This window comes from Mastigoproctus giganteus, chromosome 13, assembly GCF_048544385.1.
Source record: "Mastigoproctus giganteus isolate SK-2022 chromosome 13, ASM4854438v1, whole genome shotgun sequence".
NCBI lineage: Eukaryota > Metazoa > Arthropoda > Arachnida > Uropygi > Thelyphonidae > Mastigoproctus > Mastigoproctus giganteus.
Genome location: NC_143587.1, coordinates 50305415 through 50326686, shown reverse-complemented (window position 1 = coordinate 50326686; position 21272 = coordinate 50305415). Strand labels below are relative to the sequence as shown.

The window sequence follows — 21272 nt, the reverse complement described above, 5'->3', positions numbered from 1 at the left end:
ACCTCATTTGCCACCTCTCAGCCCATCTGTTCAACCTGTCCAGATCCTGTTGCAGCAGCATAGCGTCAGTATTGTCCTTAACGACCCTGCCAACCTTTGTATCATCTGCAAACTTGGACATTAAACTTGATATCCCATCATCAATATCATTCATAAACACCGAAAACAACAACGGACCCAACACTGAACCTTGAGGAACTCCACTAATAACATTAGTCCACATTGAGCAGTGTCCATTGATTACCACTCTCTGTCTTCTGCCACTCAACCATCCCCTTATCCATAGCAGCAATTTGCCTCCAATGCCACACTGCTCCAATTTGTGCAGCAGTCTTCCATGTGCAACAGTATCAAAAGCCTTTCTAAGATCCAAATATATAATATCAAAGTTATTCCCTGCATCCAGTTCTTTTGTGACTACATCATAGTATCCAATCAAATTGGTCAGGCAAGACCTGCCCTTAACAAAACCATGCTGCGTCTGAGCTATAACTGAATTCTTGTCTAGATGATCCTGCAGTGCTTCTTTAACCAGTGCCTCCATTAATTTACCTGGAACAGAAGTTAAACTAACAGGTCTATAATTACTTGTGTCAGCCTTTGAACCTCCTTTGTGAATTGGGGTCACATTTGCACATCTCCAGTCCATAGGTACCTCCCCTGAGTCCAAGGAAGCTCTCATAATTATGGCTAAGGGTTTGCTTACTTCCTTTGCTGCCTCCTTTAATATAACTGGATAGATCCCATCCACCCCAGGTGCCTTTTTTATGTTTATCCTCAACAATCTCTCCTCCACTTTCCTCTCAGTTATTACAAAATCATCCAGCTCACTGCCAATGTTTACTTTACCTACATCATTCTCCTTCCTGAATAACTCCTCATGCGTGAATGTAGATGCAAAATACTCGTTTAGATTGTTAGCCACCTGAGCAGGATCCTCAACTGTTGAACCATCAATATCCAGTGGACCAATCTGATTCATCCCTTTCCTTTTCGAGTTCAAGTATGTAAAGAACTCTTTTCTGTTTTTCTTTGCATCCTTTGCCAAGGATTTTTCATAGTCTGCCTTTGCCTGCCTAATCTCCTTTGTGACTTGGTTACAGACCAACTTATATCTATCATAGGCTTCCATGTCACCCATTAATTTGTATGTATCCCATGCATTTTTCTTCTCTGCCACATGTCTCATTAGTTCATCTGACAACCATTTAGGCCTAAACCTTGAACAATATTTCTTAGTTGGTATGTAAAGCCTGGTAGCCTCCAAGATTAGTTCCTTGAATGCTTCCCATTTTGAGTTTGCTGTTGGTAACATCATCAGTTGGTCCCACTGTATAGAATTTAAATACTCTCTCAGACCATCATAGTCGCCTTTACGAAAACAAAAACCCTTCCCTTTACCTCTGATGGTAGTTACCTCCTTGAGTAAATCCCACTTCAACACACTGTGATCACTGCCACCTAGTGGTTCATTTATCTGCAGGTTCTTAATGCATGAAGAATCACTACTGATAATCAGATCAAGAGTATTGCTCCCTCTTGTTGCCTCACGAACATGCTGATGTAGAAAACAATCATCCAATAAATCCACAAAAGCCTTGCTAGTGTGCGAGTGACCAACCCACAAATTCCAGTCAATATCTGGGAAATTAAAGTCCCCCATTATAAGACTCTCTGATTTACTGGCCCACTCTATTTCCCTGTACAATATCTTATTATACTCATCAGAGTCATTAGGCCTATAGCACACTCCTACTCTCAATTTTGATTTCCCTATGCTTATGTCACACCAAACTGACTCGACGCTGCCCTGTCCATCGATGTCGACTGGCTTCACTTCCTTGGACTTTATGTGTTTCTTAATTAATAGCATGACCCCTCCTCCCCTCCTGTCCTGTCTATCCTTTCTATACACATTGTATTCCCCAAATTCCAGTTCCGCATTACTTATATCTGTGTGACACCACGTCTCTGATATCCCAACAATATCTGCCTTTGATGTTTTGAGCAATACCTCAAATTCATCAAATTTATTTACCAAACTCCTAGCATTGGTGTACACGCAGGTATACATGCACCTGTTTCTATTCTTAGCTACCCTAACACAACCCATGTGTTTACTTGTACCGCAATGACTACCAGCAGTCTCTGAAATATCCTGCATCCTGTTTTTCAGACTTCTGCTCATTTCAATAGAAGCAGTGCAAGAATCACTTCCACCTCTGCCACTGGCTACTGTTAATCTATTAGTCCTTGTATCCCCCCCAACTAGCAGTTTTCCGACCCACCTAACACTGCCTCGACAGCATCAGCAAAAATTCTTGCACCCTTTCTATTTAAGTGTATCCCATCCCTGTAGAAGCAATCTCTCCTGTTAACAAGTACAGTCCAGGCTGAAAAAAATTCTACCCCTTGAGCCTTGCACAATCCCTCCAGGGCCGAATTGATCGACAAGGCTCTCATCATATACTCCCTCCTATCGTGTCTGGGCAGAATTGCAGACACTTTCAAGTTCAACCCTAATTCACGGCTTTTTTTCAACAGTGACCTGTACTTGCTAAGTAATTCCGCCGGTCTCCTACTCTTAATATCATTAGTGCCAACGTGTACAACTATATCACCTTTTGTGCCCTTAAAAGATGATATCCGCTCTACAACGTCATCAACCTTTGCCCCTGGCAGACATACCCTGGTCCTATTCCACCTATCCTTTTTACAAAGGATGTTCCCCGTTTCCCTGACAATAGAGTCACCAACAACTACTAGTTCCTGTGGGACCAGCGCATTCTGCCTAGGGGGCTGCTTCTGTGTTGCCTGATGATCAAGTGCAAGCTCTGGCGTTGATGTGGGCAGCTGAGAGCTTGATGGGCCCCTCAATTTATTTCCTTCGAGGGCATCCACCCTGTCCTTCAAGCTCTCATAAAGGCCCATAACAACGCTGAGTTGTCGCCTGATTTCCTTGCACTCCTTACATCGTGCACACACAAAGACATCCCCCTTGGCAGTATCATGTCCCGTACCCGACTGCTCCGCAAACATCAAGCAAACAGTGCATTTTAATAGACTGTGATTCAGAGGGCAACTGCCCCCCTCAGTTCTCGCCTGAACCACAGCACTCCCATTAGCTTGAGCCTTTTGCTTTGCTGCTCTGGTCAGAGTCATGATTCCGATTTAATTCAATAAAATTCAAAACAAAAATTAAATCCTTAAGTTATATCCCAAAACAGTTATGTTATATATATATTTTTTTCGGTATCTAGTGTTTTCTACGAGTTCCCTTTATACAACTTCCGTATCACGTGTACCACTATAGTTATGTATTAATTATTTGTTAGATTAAGTCGTTACATATATATATATATATATATATATATATATATATATATATATATAGAGTTAAAAGTACAATTTAATTGACAATAAAGTTTATCAAGATTAATAGATTTACTGATTAATTGACAATATTATATTATGCACTATACGACACTAAGCTTATGCTATCGTGTAAAGAATCTTATGCTATCGTGTAAAGAATTAAGAATCTTTCTCAAAAATCTATGGATCACCTGCTCTTTCTCAATAATTCTCAAAAAATCTTTCTCAATCTTTATGGAAGAGCAGTTTCCGGATGCCTGGGGCAAGGCAACTGTCCTTGCTTTTTTTGCTAAGCCAGGAAAGAATTCTAAAATTTCTACCAACTATCAATATACAGGCACTCCTCTACTTACATACAAACAACTTATGTAAAACTCGCAGATACGTACAAAGCACAAAGCTGTTGCTAAGTTTGGTTATAAGAATCAATTTTTGAATGCCTTCATGATATTTTTCTAAAGCAGATTTCTGGAGATCACTACCATAAAACAAAAACAATTTACAGTTTCCAGTTTATTGGGAATTCATTAGTGCAATCTATTAAAAATGAGTAGTAAACTTATTGCATTTGTGATGATACCAATAGCTGGAATTCTGTGGAATTTTATATCTCTCTCTCTCTTTCTCTTTCTCTCTCTCTCTCTCTCTCTCTCTCTCTCTCTCTCTCTCTCAAAAGGTAATTCAGATTTTTTTTTTTTTTTGCCTGGTGGAGCATAAACCTCAGGCTTCCTTGCACCATAAAGCTATTAATAATAATAATATGCTTCCCCTTCACTGAAATCTTCAATCAATAAAAACATAAATAAATTTTCAGAATCTTCTCTTTGTTCCTATTTTTTGAGCTTCGTAAAGTTGTTACTCCGTATCTCACTTGCGCATCTCATGTTAGCTGCAATTTGTGGGTGTCATGTTCTTTGTTATTGATTGCTTATTTTCTTACTGTTTTAAATTTTACGACCAAAAATAAAATGTCAGTGAACAGAAATATCAATTAGTTACACTATTAATTAAGCTATGTACGTAAGTGTAAATTTATTTTTATTTTGCTAACCTGTGGGAAATATTCTTCCGATTTTAACGCATCATTTAATTTTGTTAATTGGAGGAAGTAAAGTGTAAATTTGTGCTCTATATCTTTACTTTTATAGCCTGTGGATAATATTTCTCCTATTTTCGCTTATTAGAATAGCCGTTTCATACAATTAAAATTCAGTTTGCAAACATGATCACAATGACTGGAGCTTACTACATATCGTATAGTGAACAGTAGTTTATAATTTGGAGAGTCCATCATAAAGTGATTTGATCATAGATTAAATTAAATTATGTATCATATTTAGATTAAATTAGTTTAGAATAAATACTGTACTCTACATTATTATTCATTGTATGTTTTTTTCAGCCTCATTTAACTCAGTTACAAATTGTAAAATGCTGTACATGATGAAGTTTGTTGGGGGTTATAATCTAAGTGCATTGTATTGTACTCTAGTTGACTTGCGTACAAAACGGACTTATGTACATGAAAAAAAAAAAAATGGAATAAGTACGTAAGTTGAGCAGTGCCTGTATTGCTCTGATTAGCTCTTTGTGAAGAATCCTAGAGAGAATAGTCAATGCTCATCTTATATGGTATTTAGAATCAAATGACCTCCTCTCCAGCATGCAGTGTGGCTTCTGAAGAAACAGGTCTACTCTGGACCATTTAATTAGACTGGAAACATCCATCCAGGCTTTCCCAAAACAAGAACATCTGGTGTCTGTGTTCTTTGATATGGAAAAGCATACAATACAAAAAGTGTACTTGGAAATTTAGCATTCTAAAAGACCTATATATAGCCTCAGTCTTAGAGGGTACCTGCCCATTTTTATTAAAAACTTTTTAGCCAATCGGTCTTTCCAAGTTCATGTAGGATTCACACTCTCTTGTCCCTTTTTCCAAAAGGAATGAGTACTACAAGGATCAGTTTTAAGCATTACACTTTTCACCATCAAAGTAAATTCTCTCACAGAACAACTTCCTTCAATTGTAAAAAGTACCCTCTATGTTGATGACTTTAACATATTTTCTCAGTTGTGCAACATGGGAGTTACTGGAAGACAACTGCAACAAGCCATTGATCACCTTAATTCCTGGGCATTGGCTAATAGATTCAGGTTCTCTCCACAAAAGATCATTTACACACATTTTTGTCATAAGCATAATCTTCATCCTGAACTTGAATTGAGGTTTGGACAAAATGCTAGACACAAAATTCTTGGGATTTGTATTTTATAAAAAATACAAATCCCAACCTTTTTTGAACATATCCGTCAATTCTGTACAAAGTGCACGAGAAGCTTGAAATATTCTCTGTGCTCGCTCCTCTACTTCTTGTGGTGTGGACCAGTGCACCTTACTACACCATGCACTTTTGCAATCTAAACTAGATTACTGGTTCCAGGTATATGCATCAGCCAGAAACAGTGTACTTTGATGTCTGGATCTCATCCATCATCATGCTGTCCATATTACTACTGGAGCATTCGAACAGCTCTTGTCCAGAGTCTATACATGGAAGCAAATAAACCACCTTCGCTTTGACAGTTGACTCTGAAGTAGGTTTTAAAACTGAAATCCCTGCCAGACCATTTTATGTGGACATCATTTTTGAGTCACAGTTGGAAAATTTGTACAAGGCCTGTCAGACTACTAATTGCCCTTTCAGCAATTAGTAGTCTGAAACAACAAAGCAAACCCTTCCACCTTGGGTAAAGTCTGATACTCCATCATAGCAAATCTGAGAACTTTTTTGATTTTTGTCCATTTTAACACTTTTTTTATTTTTTAAACCTCTTATTTTTGGTACTAATTACTATTTTAAATTTTCTCAGTGCAAGATTATGGGCACTTCCAATCTCTTATCCTGTATACAGATACTAGTTGTCAGTTATTTGTTTGTGAACAAGCATTAAGGGAAAACAAAGGATTTAAATCAGCAGCCATGAGCAGTAATACAGAAAGACAAATGATACTGAAACTGAAGAATAGCGATGGTGTACTTATAAACAGCAGAGAAGGCATAATTCAAATAGCAGAAGACTACTATAGAGAATTATACAAGGAGCGAGGGAATGATACCAGCAGTGGGGAAGATGGATTGCAAAGTAGCAACACATATGACATACCCGATATTCTTCCTGATGAGGTAGAACATGCATTGAAGAAAATGAAGAATCGGAAAGTCCCGGGGGAAGATGAAGTTACTGTAGAGTTGTTAAAATTGGGAGGAAGAGACATAACACAAAAACTGGCAAGGCTCTTCACAAAGTGCATTAAAAAAGGTGTGACGCCTAAGCAGTGGAATAATACAATCATAGTTTTGCTGCATAAGAAAGGAGATAAATCAGAAATTGGAAATTATAGACCAATTAGCTTGTTATCCAACATCTACAAGTTGTTCACAAGGGTCATTACTAACAGATTAGAAAGAATACTTGATGAGAATCAACTGAAAGAGCAAGCTGGCTTTAGGACAGGATTCTCAACTATGGATCACCTTCATGTAATATCACAGCTAATGGAGAAAGCAAATGAATATAAAACACCATTATGCCTGGCATTTGTGGATTATGAAAAGGCATTTGACTCCATACAGCATAAGGCAATGTTTCGGGCACTGGAAAGACAAGGCATAGATACCCCATATATTATGATTTTGAAGAAAATATATGAGAGTGCTACCTCCTTTATTAGACTAGACAAAGACAGTAGGAAATTTAAAATCGAGAAAGGAGTTCGACAAGGAAACACAATATCTCCGAAGCTGTTTACTGCTGCCCTTGAGGAAGCTTTCAGAAGATTAGACTGGTCGCAGAAAGGAGTCAATGTGAACGGAAAGTACCTAAACCATTTACGATTTGCAGATGACATTGTGATTATAAGCCACGATCCCAAAGAATTAGAGGAAAATCTTAATCAGTTATGCAGAGTTAGTAATGATTTTGGACTAAAGATGAATATGGCTAAAACAAAAGTAATGATGAACAAGTATGCCATGGAAAGGGAAATAATGATTGAAGGAGCAGTAATTGAAAAGGTGGAGTCATATACTTATCTGGGACAAGTTATTAGCTGTAATAATGATAAATGGCTGGAAGTCAAGAGAAGATTAAATTTTGGATGGATAGCATTCAGGAAATATAGTCACATACTGAAGAGCAATATCCCAGTTTGTCTGAAACGTAAAATAATGAACCAATGTATACTCCCCACCATGACTTATGGAAGTGAAACTTGGGCACTCACCAAAAGAATGGAAGAGAAGCTGAGAACTACACAGCGAAGAATGGAACGAATTATATTGGGAATCAGACTGTTAGATAAGAAGAGAAACACATGGATTAGGCAGCAAACTCAAGTAAAGGATATTTTTATCAAAACTAAAGAACTAAAATGGTCTTGGGCAGGACACATAGCTCGAAGACATGATGACAGATGGACTAAGAAAATAACAGAATGGTACCCAAGAGTAGCTAGAAGAAAACCTGGAAGACAAAGGCGGAGATGGATAGATGAAATTCATGAGTTTTTGGGTAGTAAATGGATGGCCAGTGCTCAAAACAGAAGGAACTGGAAAGTTGCTGGAGAGGCCTTCATCCTGCAGTGGATTGAAAATGGCTGATGATGATGTTATTCTTTCTCCTCACAAATTTGTGGAGGAAGAAAACTTTATGCTAAAATAGTGTTTGCAATTCAGAGTACATGGCTTTCATAAAATTCTAGTAGCCCTTTACCATTATTGTTAGATTTACCTTTCTTTCCCAGTTGTTCTAAAATATCTATGTAGATATAATTGTTATTTCCTACCTGTTGTTATTTAAATTCCAACTGGTACCTTTCTTTCTTTGTCATTAGTTTCTATTGCTCTTTCTAACATATTAAAGAATTTTTTTTTATTTTATTATTTTTTCTGTACTTTTCTACTGGATAATGCATCCCAGCAAATTAAGTTTTCTTCCAAAACATAATTTGCTTAGTTCTAAAGCTGATACCACACCTTCCTTACTTCCAGAAAATATTAATTCATAATTATTGTTTATCTGCAGCTCCCTTATATTCAACCCTTGTTTTGTGTGGTACATGCTAATCTGATATTATAAAGATCCACTTCTGCTGACTCCACTTTTTTGCTGTATATGTTCCTGGCATTGATAACACCTATCTTGATGGTTGTTCCGGTAGCATATTTAGCACAGTGTTCTAGTTCTCTGACAAGTATAGTGGAGACTTTGTTGATGCAGGTGACATCCCAGGCTAGTCTATGCTATGCTCTAACAAGTTACCCTATCTATGAGAAAGCAAAGAGTAGACATTTGATCAGGATCCCAGCCAGTTCTCTGCAAGTCTAGAAAAGATGCATGGTTATGTATCCCAGGGACTTCAGGAACCCCTAAAATGACTAATATAATAAAACAAACTGGTTTATAAGCACAGAGCACAAACTGATTCCATATGTGTATAGGAAATTGATATGTTTCTATTTTTTAGGTTTCAGTGAACTTTTCTTGAGATGCATAACCTTTGATTTCAGTAAATTCTGATTTGATTTTAGACTTCTGTCCTAGTGCATTTAGTAGTTTCTCAGATATGCAAAAAATAATCTCAGCCAAATAATTTTTCCTGTATTTTTTTATAGTTTTAACAGTTTAATTTCATGAATATTGAAAACAGTCCATTAGATAATTGAAAATAGTCCATTTCAAAGTAGTCATTGGCTGAAATAAATTACTTGTTTTATAGGATTTTTTAAGTAGAATTTTAAAAAAAAATTTTTTTTGTACTGAAGGTAATTTAATAATGAAATGAAAATACCTTTTCTCCTAGGTTTCCTAAAAACATTATTAAAATAAATCTATTTTCTTATTAATAAATGTTTTATTGTTTTAGGCTAAAATTATAATAATTTTTATTTAAAAAAATTTTTGTATTTTATTTTGTGTACTATATCATATGTAAAATAAAAATATGTTTCAAAATTTCGCAGAACAAATCTTAGGGGGGAAAAATTCTTGTAAACATGTTTCAAACGTCTTTATTTCAAGATATTAAACATTAATCATAGATTCAAAACTGTATAATGACAAAAAATTTTTACATTCAAATTTATACCATAAAAATATGACTGTAAAACAGGTTTTAAACAATACAAAACATATGTACCAATGCCAACATGTTCTACTACGTGAATCATACCAGATACTCAGTTGTGAGTAACCAGTTTTGTAGATACATACACACTGATTGTATATATCTGTAACCAGTGGTGCACACATACACACTAATTGTATGTATCTGTAACCAGTGTTGCTGATACATATGATCAGTGTCAACATATCTATTGCTTGAGTTTCAGGTTCCATGATGACTACCTCATTGTTTACAGAATTGCTGCCACAAGATATGAATAAATACAGAAACTTTTGTCATTTACTCATTTTGCAATGTATAAGTGCTCCTCAATTTCTGAACCATATTCTGGTTACAGATAATCATGTTTTACAAGAAGTGGCATTCTATGTTGATAATGGCAACGGTAAGAAGAGTACCACAAAGCGGGAGTGTTATCTACCACGCCTCTTTGCACTCATCTTAGAACCATTTCTAGTGAAGTTTACTAACTTCAGCTCTTATGCTGACGACTTGAAGCTGTTCGTAATCTCTGATGACATTAAAAGTGTTCAAGAAATAAAAATACTGCTGCAGAAATTAATCAACTTCTTGACTACTTAGAGATGGCAGGGCTCCAGCTAAATCAGAAGTCCTCCCAAATATCTATCACCAAGAAGTGGAAAAAAAATTATATTCAAGCTCTAATAAATGGCAATAAAGTCACAAAAGTTTCATCCCACATGGATCTTGGTCTCACCTAGAATGAAAACCTTAATTTCCAGGACCATTTCATATATACAAAAAAAGAAAACATATGCAGCCTTCTGGGTGATCCGACAGGAGCTTGTTGACTGTCAAAATGCGTCCCTCATATGCAAATAAATTGAAAGGTGTCTCACATCCATCACTTTATACGTGTCTGAGTTATGGTTCTCAGCCCCCATCAAATACTGTAAAGAAATTCCTGGCAATTGAATATTAGGTTTTGAGGTGGTTGAACAGGATTCATGGAAACCCGTTCACCATCTCTAGATCTATTCTACATTCAAACATGAACATGACACCATGGAAAATCAAAATTCTAGAAAAGAACCTCATTACTCTTGCCAAGCTATTAACTAATAGGATTGATTCCCCTAATGTGCAAGAAATCATCTTAACCTCAAGTCCAAGAGAGCGACATAAACGGTGTTATAGGTTCACTCTTACTAACCTCGTCTGCCTTAGAGACATGTTCCCAGGAAGAAAATCCTGGAAGACTTGCATCGGAGCACTGACCTCCAGTGAATATACCATCTACCAGCCCATCACATGCCATCTAAAGATGCATAAAATCAGGAACCTCTGTATTTCAAGACTTTGGCTGTCTTTTTAATAGATTGTAAACTGAATTTACATTGTAAACTTAATAAATTCTCCTGTGTGTAGATGCTCAAACCTAAGTTTTCTCTCCCTCTTGTAAATATATATATCTATATTATGTCAACTCCAGGAAAGTGCATTGTCAAACATTATCTATCGTCCTTTTAATGTATGTATTTTTTACTTGTACTTCTATGTACACCCTACTAGCCAACCAGCTGTACAGGGGGTGAAATAAACTGAATAATAATAATAATAATAATAAAATGAGTACTTTATTATTTTTTTATTGAACTAGGCATAAGTTCTTTTGCTGTAATGGTAATAAGTCTAATTCAAATGTTCAATTCAGTAAACGCAAAATTCAGTCCACTTTCCACCTACATTTTAACAGTACACACACGTACAAGCAGTTACAGAAGACACATGGATAAGAATCTAGCCACTGATGATTATCACTATTATTATCAACATACCCCTTTTCCTTTAACCTGGCAGTGGCATTGCCCGTTTTTTTTTTTTTTTTTTTTATAACACCAGTAATATTGCCGGACAGGCACCAGATTTTAACTTGAATATTGTTCAAAAATTATTTTTGGTTTTTTCAATTGTTTGGAGTCTTCATTTTTAAAATAATAATTGAAAATTTTTCAAATGTTGTTTTCTGGCCACTAAAAATATTTGTTTATTTTAATGAAAAAAAAAAAATCTATTAATTGTACTTAAATGTTCAAAGAAATATCAGTTACATAAAAAAGAATTATGAAAGAATTAATCCCTGCAAAATTAAGTTTGTATGGCATTGATTACACAAACTTCTGCATTACTCCAACACAAGAAATTAAGCCAATATTTATAAAAAAAACATTTTGAAATTACTATATTTCAATGAAAAAAATGATAAATTTCTATTAATTCTGCCAGTGTATGTAACAAATATTATAAATCTTAACTAGTAACATGAAGTCATTCATATCCCTTTATTTTTTTTTTCCAAAGTTCTTGTGACATTCACTACATGAAAATTCACTGAGGTTAGCTGATTTACTGTTTATGGTCACAAAATGTACTGAAATTTCTCTTATTTTTCCTGATAATACCCACATAGGCAAATGTTGGATAGGTAAAAACATGTCATTGTGATGATGAAAAGCATTGTATCCATGCACAGCCAACTGTACTTGCCTGGAAAAAATGGAGTAGTGTAAATGATATTGTGTATCCTCGTGAGACACCTCTCAGTTTACACAAAGTGAACAATGTGAATAGACATAAAAGTAGCACATACAAAGCTAAAAACATAAGATGGTACAAAGATTAAAAATATTTTTCCATATGGCCTGTCAAGTATTGCAATATTGCTGCTCTGTTAATGTTTGGTGCGATGTTTTTGGCACCAATGTTATTCTTATTTTTTACCACAAGGCTCTCAGGAATGGCCTATCTACATTTTCTGTGGACCAATTTGTGGGAACTGCTTTAAGATATACCTTTTGAAAATTGGCATAGCATGTGATTTATACAAAGGGTACTAGGAAAGTTTTGCAATATGACGCAACAATGAATCACAGGAAGCTGCTTGTTGCTGCATGTTGAGACATGTTCATACGTGCATAGTAGCCGCCGCGCCAAGTCGATGGGCTCAGTTATTCATTAGTAGTGAGAGTGTAAAGTGCTTGCGATGGCATCGTGGTCACGAAATGAGATAAGGACAGTTTTGCGGTATAATTTTGTGCGTGGTTTAACCATAGACCAGTGCTTAGAAGAAATGACTCTTGCACTAGATGATGATTGTCCACATCGTACAACGATATTCAGGTGGTATAGAGAATTCCAAAGGGAAAATTTCACTCTGGAGGATTCTGAGAGGCCGGGAAGGCCACGAACGTCAGTTACGGAGGAAAACGTTACTGCTGTGAGGAAAATGCTTGACGAAAACAGGCGAGTGACCTACCAACAGATAGAGGATACTTTGGGCCTAAATACACCAGCAATTCGTTCGATTCTGCAAGATCATTTGCACGTGAAGTAACTTTGTTCTCTCTGGGTGCCGCATCAACTGACTGAAGAGCAGATGACATGACGTGTGACTTGGTGCCGGGAGATGTTAAAAAAGTTTGATAAGGGACAATCTCGGTATGTGAACAACATCGTGACAGGTGACGAGACTTGGCTGTACTATTACGATCTGCCGACCAAGGCTCAAAACAAAGTTTGGGTCTTTGATGATGACGACACACCCGTAATTGTCAGAAAATCCCGATCTGTAAAGAAGAAAATGATAGCTGTATTTTTCAAATCGAGTGGAATTGTGGAACGTGTCGTTTTGGACACGCAAAAGACAGTCACAGCTAAGTGGTATACTGAACAATGCCTGCCTAAAGTCATTGGATCTATGAAGAACCTGCGGCCAAAGTCAAGAATGGACACCTGGTACCTCCATCACGAAAATGCTCCAGCTCACCGCGCCAAAGCCTGTACCGAATATTTGACCACGACAGGACTGAAACTTCTCAAGCACCCTCCCTACAGTCCAGACCTTGCTCCCTGCGACTTTGCACTGTTCCCGCATGTGAAAATGAAGCTAAAAGGGAGGCGGTTTTCCAGTGATGAGGACCTTCTACGGGCTTGGGACAACGAGTGTGCTTTACTCCCTAGTGAAACTTGGCAGAACTGGTTTAAAGATTGGTTTCGGAGGATGGAGAGGTGTATTGAATGTAGAGGAAATTACTTTGAAAAAATTAAATAAACAAAGCTGTATTGCAAAACTTTCCTAGTACCCTTTGTACATGATGGCATACCAGCCCACTTTTCTCATAATGTTTCTGACTTTTTTAATATAGACTACAGTAGCCAATTTTTTTTTTACAGTAGCCAATGGATTGGTTCGAATAGACCTGTACAATAGCTACCACGATCACCCAGCCTCACACTGTTAGATTATTTTGTGAGGGATCACAAAGATAAAATCCATGCTTTATTGTACACATATTACTCCTCAAGACAAACTGAGAAATTGCATTTAAAATGCTGTTGAAACCATTAATAGCCTTTGAGTGATAAAATATGCCTGAGAATTGTGGATTCATTGCACTGAATGCTGCATTGAACAAAGTGGGGCTCACTTTGAACAGCTGCTTTAGACATTTTTTTTGTTTTAAAGATGTAGTTGTTTCTTTTTATGTTTTTTAATTTATAATTATAATTATTTAATGTATAATTTTATAATTAAAAATTAACTTGCATTGTCTTAGAAATAAAGACTTGAGACATGTTTTTAGCTGTAGAATGCTTCATTTATTACATGCAATTTTGAAACACCTTGTATATATTTATATATATAAGTTAATAAAAAGGTTTCAATACATTGCTTTCTTTTCATTACAGAGCATTTTCAAATTCAAACCATAAAGTGGCATCCATATCAAGATTTGTTATTGCTGATAGGAAAAGATAATATGTGCTTTTGTGTTCTTACATCCTAAATTTTAATGATTGAGATATGTAATTTTCCTACTACCCACCTAATGTTTTCCAGTTTGCCATCTTATTATATGTTTGTGACATTAAGCCGAGATGTGTTAAATGTGTTGTTTTGTAATAACACATTTTAAAAATTATCTATATTTATATAAACAATTGAATTAATAAAGACAAAAGATTTTTCTATTAATTGAGAATTTTTAATGTGGAGACATTTTTAAAGGTTATGCTTGAAGTCCTTTGTTTATTAAATTACCTAAACCAGAAAAAAAGCTATTTTAATACATGCTGAAAATTAGATTTAAATACTAGTTCCCAGAGTTATATTGAGGACACATGCCATGCAAACATCAGCTATTTTATGAAATAAAAATAATTCATAAAATAGCCATTTTGTAGTGCTTCTAAGTTTTTTGAAACTAAATGCATTGTGTTTTTAATACAAAGTTTGACAGTTCATTGAGTGAAAGACATTGTGCATGATTTGCTCCAAACTGTCTATTAAAATGATTACATGTTGTTTATTTGTAATTTCTAAGTTTTTTAATATTAATACTAAGTATTATTTTGAAGCATGAATTCTTCAGTGTTTCAGAATTATTTGAGGCACGAATAATTTCTTCAAGAGCCAAAGAGCTAAGTCAACCATTAACCCACAGTGTGCAAGTTGCTCTTATTTCCACTGACTGATTTTCATATGCAGACAATAAGGCCATATAACTTAGATATGATAATACTATCAGTATTATCATACTGATAGTATCATATAGTATCATACAGATAATACTATCAGTATTATCATATTAATTGTATGATTAATTAATTGTATCTCGTATTGTGGGTGCCTTCACAAGATACTTGGTATTGCACTACCTCAAATAAATAACACTTCTCTAGTAGAGCAGACTACTGTTATTTATTTTCAGTGGATACCACCACCCAGATGATCGTTTTTCGAAGCTAGTTGTATATGTGTGGGATAATAACTCTACTATCCACTTGTCCCTATTAGACTTAGAAAAGCAAAAAAAGTAGAGGGAAAGTTATAGTAGGAGAGGAAGAAGAAAAGAAATGGTGTAGAAGAATGAAAGTGACTAACTCCTTCAATTCACACCACTCAAAAACTCCTCAAATAGGCTATGTTCCCCCAATAGGGAAGGCTGTTATTACCTATTCTCGGAAGCTCCAGGCAGCATAAAGCACCCTTTGATGGCACCATTTCGAAGCTAGTTGGTTTCATCATTGGTGGGTGGGCAGGTACCCTGTTTCGAAGCTAGTTGGCTTCGTCATCAGTGAGTGGGTTGCGAAGTTATTTCCACAATATGAGAGATGCCAAATGGTGTATAATTAATAATGTATTAGAAGACCAAATGCACAAGGCATAATTTCTTGTGGGTTTAGGTAATTAACTATATAATATCGGTGTAGATACACCATAGTTTACCCATAAATTTGAACTATGTATGTCGTGTAAAAGACATCATTTTAATTGTATATCATATTGTGGGCACTTTCACAACGTTGGTCTTGAAACGCGAGAGCTGGTATTGCACTACTTCAAATAAATAATTCTTCTCTAGTAGACTACTGTTATTTATTTTCAGTGGATACCACCACCAAGACGATCATTTCAAAGCTACTTGGCTTCATCATCAGTGAGTAGGCAGGTACCCTGGTAGTGCAACATGCTATCACTGTTGCCAAGTTATTTCCACAATATGAGAGATGCCAAATGGTGTATAAATAATAATGTATTAGAAGACAAAATGCTCAAGGCATAATTTCTTATGGGTTTAGGTAATTAACAATATAATATCGCTGTAGATACACCATACTGAAAATAAATAACAGTAGTCTTCTCTACTAAAGAAGCGTTATTTATTTGAAGTAATGCAATACCAGCTGTCTCATTGTGAAGGCACCCACAATATGAGATACAACTAAAATGATGCCTTTTACACTACATACGTAGTTCAAATTTATGGGTAAACTATGGTGTATCTACACCAATATTATATAGTTAATTACCTAAACCCATAAGAAATTATGCCTTGTGCATTTCGTCTTCTAATACATTATTATTTATACACCATTTGGCATCTCTCATATTGTGGAAATATCTTTGCAACTGTGATGGCATGATGCACTACAGGGTACCTGCCCACTCACTGATGATGAAGCCAACTAGCTTCGAAACGATCGTCTGAGAGAAGAGGCTTGTTTGTGATTTGTTTTCGTTCAGATGTGTTCTACTCATTCTGAAGGTTGAGGAAAGTGTCCGATCGTATAAGAGGTTAGCGGCGGTCCTTCCAGCTGAGGTAACCTGCTTGTGGGGAACCTCCTTTAGAAGGGTAGTAAGTGATCGTTTTTCTTTTGTTTTACATTTCTTTGAAATTTATTTCTGCCAAGGTAGGTTTTTTCGTTTTGTTGGTATCAGGCAGGATACAGGATTTGTATTTATTCATTTTCCTTAAGGAACAGGGACTAATTATGGCACAGTTCTTTTGTAGAGAAAGGACAGTGGAGTTTCAGACTACAGAGGTTTGTCCAATTAGAGAGGTAATGCAGGTAGTGACTCAGGTTGTTTAGGTTCATGAGATAAAAGGATTAACTCCATTACTGTGGGCAGGAGCACACGCTTCTTGATTAGACCGGGGTTCAAGCCAGTGACCACCATATATGGAGGATGCGGAAAGGTCAGGGAATGACCACCGCATATCCCTGGAACAATATGGCCTTAGTTGCTAATGCTCCTAAACCAAATAACAACAACTTATTCTTGGTGGGCACCACCCAGACGGCACTGAAATATGGTATGGGATAAAGATCTCTGTTATCCTCATACTATCCCTATTAGACTTAGGAAAGCAAAAAAGATGTAGGAAGGTAATAGTAGGAGAGTAAGAAAGGGACAGTTACTCCTTCAACTCACACTACTCAAAAGCTCATAAATTCCTCGAATAGGCAACGCTTCCCCAGTAGAGAAGATTGTTGTTACCTATTCTCGGAAACTCCGTGAATATCAACCCCCTGGTGACCGTTTTGAAATATGGTATGGGATAAAGTTCTCGGTTATCCTCATACTATCCCTATTAGACTTAGAAAAGAGATAAAGATGTAGGAAGGTGATAGTAGGAGAGGTAGAGGAAGAAAGGGACAGTTGCTCCTTCAACTCACACTCAAAGCTCATATATTCCTTGAATAGGTAACGCTTCCCCAGTAGAGAAGACTGTTGTTACCTATTCTCGGAAACTCCGTGAATATCAGGCTAGAAATCTTAGGTTCATACGCTGTCCATAAATTTTTTCAGACATTGTTACTTAAAGTCAATATATAATTTGCCTTTATGTAAATTTTTTTTTTTTTTTTTCAGAAAAGTAAAGGCAATTTACAAATTTCCGTTATTTTTCTGGAGCAAAAACTACTTTTATTTAATGTGGTACTACGTAGTAGTGGTAGTAGTTTGCCGACCGGGCTAGCCGGGTGAGTAAAGTGCCTGCCTGGCAATCCAAAGGTCGCGGGTTCGAATCCCGCCTCGGGTATGAATCAGAGTAGTGCAAAAATCTTGGGAGGTGCATTATGGCCACATAAGCCGATGCGCCTACAACTAACTCACACACAAAAAAAAAAAGTGGTGGTAGTAGTAGTAGTAGAGGCATGTGGTGCAAGAAAGCAAGTTTATCTAGCATCAGCCAAAAAAAAAAAAAAAAACATTTCACACATCCATTCTGTCTAAAGGTTTGTCCATTTCCCCCTTGAATTGATTAAAGCTATCAACTTCCACAACTACAGATGCAAGTTAATTCCAGCAATTAACTACCCGCTGGCTAAAGGCATATTTCCGCAAATCTATTCTACAATTGTCTTTCCTCAATTTGAATTAATACCCCTTCAGGTTCGCAATCTGAGCAAGAGGAAGAATCCCATCAGAATTGAGCCTGCTCAACCCATTCAAGGCCTTATACACCTCAATCATATCACGTCGCAGGTGCCTACTCTCCAGGCGCTGCAATATGCAGAACTTAAGCCTTTCTTGGTAAGAAACCCCTTCGTTCCCCTCACCAATCTTGTTGCCCTTCTCTGTATTTATTCCAGCAGCTCTACTAAAATAAGGTCTCCAGACTTGCACGCAGTACTCAATACGTGGCCTGACCATTGCCTTATACCAAGGATAATCACCTCCTTTTCCCTACTAGGAAAATTCCTGTATATTATTGATAATACCCTATTATCTGCTCTGGCAGCCTGTCAGCACTGCTCAAAACTTCATATCTGACTGCAAAATTACCCCCAGGTCTTTTTCATTCTCTACTACCCTGAGTGTAGTACCACTCGGTACGTTTTTCTGGGGTTACTTCTACCCATTTGCAATACTTTGCATTCGTCAATTAGCATTAGCATTAGCATTAGTAGAGGCATTTGATGCAAGAAAGCAAGCTTATGCAGCATCAGCCAAAAAAAAAAAAAAAAAAAAACCACTTCCACTTCACCCCTCCGTTTGTTCAAAATACCTGTCCAGCTGAGCCTTAAACTTATTTAGGCTATCAACCTCCACCACAAGGGATGGAAGTCTGTTCCACCAACCAACCACCCGCTGGCTAAAGGCAAATTTCCGCACGTCTATCCTACATCTGTCTTTCCTCAATTTGAATTTATGCCTTCTCAGGTGATTATTCTGAGCTAGAGGAAGAATCCCATCAGCATTGAGCATGCTTAAACCATTCAAGGCTTTATACACCTCTATCAGATCACCTCGCTGGTGCCTAGTCTCCAGACACTATAATTTGCAAAACTTAAGCCGTTCTTCGTAAGAGCACCCCTTTGTTCCATTCACTAATCTTGTTGCCCTTCTCTGTACTCGTTCCAGCAGCTCTACATCCTTCTTGAAATGAGGCCTCCAGACCTGTATACAGTACTCTAGGTGTGGCCTGACCATCGCCTTATACAATGGAATAATCACCTCCTTATCCCTGCTGGAAAAATTCCTGTATATCATTGACAATACTCCATGAGCTACTCTTGCAGCCCGTCTGCACTGCTCAGAGAACTTCATATCTGCCTGCACAAACACCCCCAAGTCCCTTTCATTCTCTACCACTGTCAGTGTTGTACCACAGAGTTGATACGTTGCTCTGGGGTTGCTGTTTCCCATGTGTAGTACTTTACATTTGTCAATGTTAAACTTCATTTGCCACCTCTCAGCCCATCTGCTCAACCTTTCCAGATCCTGTTGCAGCAGCATAGTGTCAGTAGTGTCCTTGACAACCCTGCCAACCTTTGTATCGTCTGCAAACTTGGACATTAATCCCGATATACCATTATCAATATCATTTATAAATACAGAAAACAATAATGGACCCAACACTGAGCCCTGAGGGACTCCACTAATAACATCAGTCCACGATGAGCAGTGTCCATTGATTACCACTCTCTGTCTTCTCCCCCTCAACCACCCCTTTATCCATAGCAGTAATTTGCCTCCAATGTCACACTGCTCCAATTTGTGTAGCAGTCTTCCATGTGCAACAGTATCAAAAGCCTTTCTAAGATCCAAGTATATAATATCAAAGTTATTCCCTGCATCCAGTTCTTTTGTGACTGCATCATAGTATCCAATCAAGTTGGTCAGGCAAGACTTCCCCTTAACAAAACCATGCTGTGTCTGAGCTATAACTGAAGTCTTGTCTAAATGATCCTGCAGTGCTTCTTTAACCAGTGCCTCCATTAATTTTCCTGGAACAGAAGTTAAGCTCACAGGTCTATAATTACTTGTGTCAGCCTTTGATCCTCCTTTGTGAATTGGGGTCACATTTGCACATTTCCAGTCTATGGGTACCTCCCCTGAGTCCAAGGAAGCTCTCATAATTATGGCTAAGGGTTTGCTTACTTCCTTTGCTGCCTCCTTTAATATAACTGGATAGATCCCATCCACCCCGGGTGCCTTTCTTGTGTTTATCTTCAACAGTTTCTCCTCCACTTTACTCTCAGTTATTTCAAGATTCTGTAACTTACTGCTAGAGTTGAATAAACCTCTGGCATTCCCCTCGCTGAATAACTCCTCATGTGTGAATGTCGATGCAAAATATTCATTTAGTTTGTTAGCTACCTGAGCAGGATCATCAACACTTGACCCATCAATATCAAGAGGACCAATCTGATTCATCCCTTTCCTTCTAGAGTTTACATAAGTAAAGAACTCTTTGCTGTTTTTCTTTGCATCCCTTGCCAAGGATTTCTCGTAATCTGCCTTCGCCTGCCTAACCTCCTTTGTAACTTGGTTGCATATCAACTTGTATCTATCATAGGCTTCTGTGTCATGTGTTAATTTGTAAGTATCCCATGCATTTTTCTTCTCTGCCATATGCCTCATTAGTTCATCTGACATCCATTTTGGCCTAAACTTTGAACAATATTTCTTAGTTGGTATGTAAAGCCCAGTAGCTTCCAAGATAAGTTCTTTGAATGCTTCCCATTTTGAATTTGCTGTTGGTAACATCATCAGTTGGTCCCACTGTATAGAATTTAAATACTGTCTCAGTCCATCGTAGTCGCCTTTACGGAAGCAATAACCCTTCCCTTTACCCCTAATGGTAGTTACCTCTTTGAGTAAATCCCACTTCAGCACACTGTGATCACTGCCACCTAGTGGTTCATTTATCTGCAGATAAATGAACAATGTTAAACTTCAGTTTCGACCTCTCAGCCCGTCTGCCCAACTTTTCTTTTTCTTGATCCTGTTGCACTAATGTACTGTCATTGCTGTCATTAATAACCTTGCCAAACTTCGTATATTCTGCAGACTTGGATATTAAGCCTGACATACCTTCATCAATATCATTGATAAATACTGAAAACAACAATAGACCCAACACTGAACCCTGGGAACTCTACTAATGACGAT

The 21272-nt window shown here is 37.1% G+C and overlaps 1 protein-coding gene across 1 annotated transcript in view; it reads left to right on the top strand.

The window, feature by feature from the left end:
• Window positions 1-14453, top strand: part of LOC150076033 (WD repeat-containing protein WRAP73-like) — an 88073-nt gene extending 73620 nt beyond the window's left edge. The window contains exon 13 of the mRNA XM_090387406.1: window positions 14276-14453. Coding sequence (XP_090243532.1) covers window positions 14276-14373 — 98 coding nt within the window. The 3' untranslated portion in view covers window positions 14374-14453. The remainder of the gene's footprint in view (window positions 1-14275) is intronic.
• The last annotated feature ends 6819 nt before the right edge of the window (window positions 14454-21272 follow it).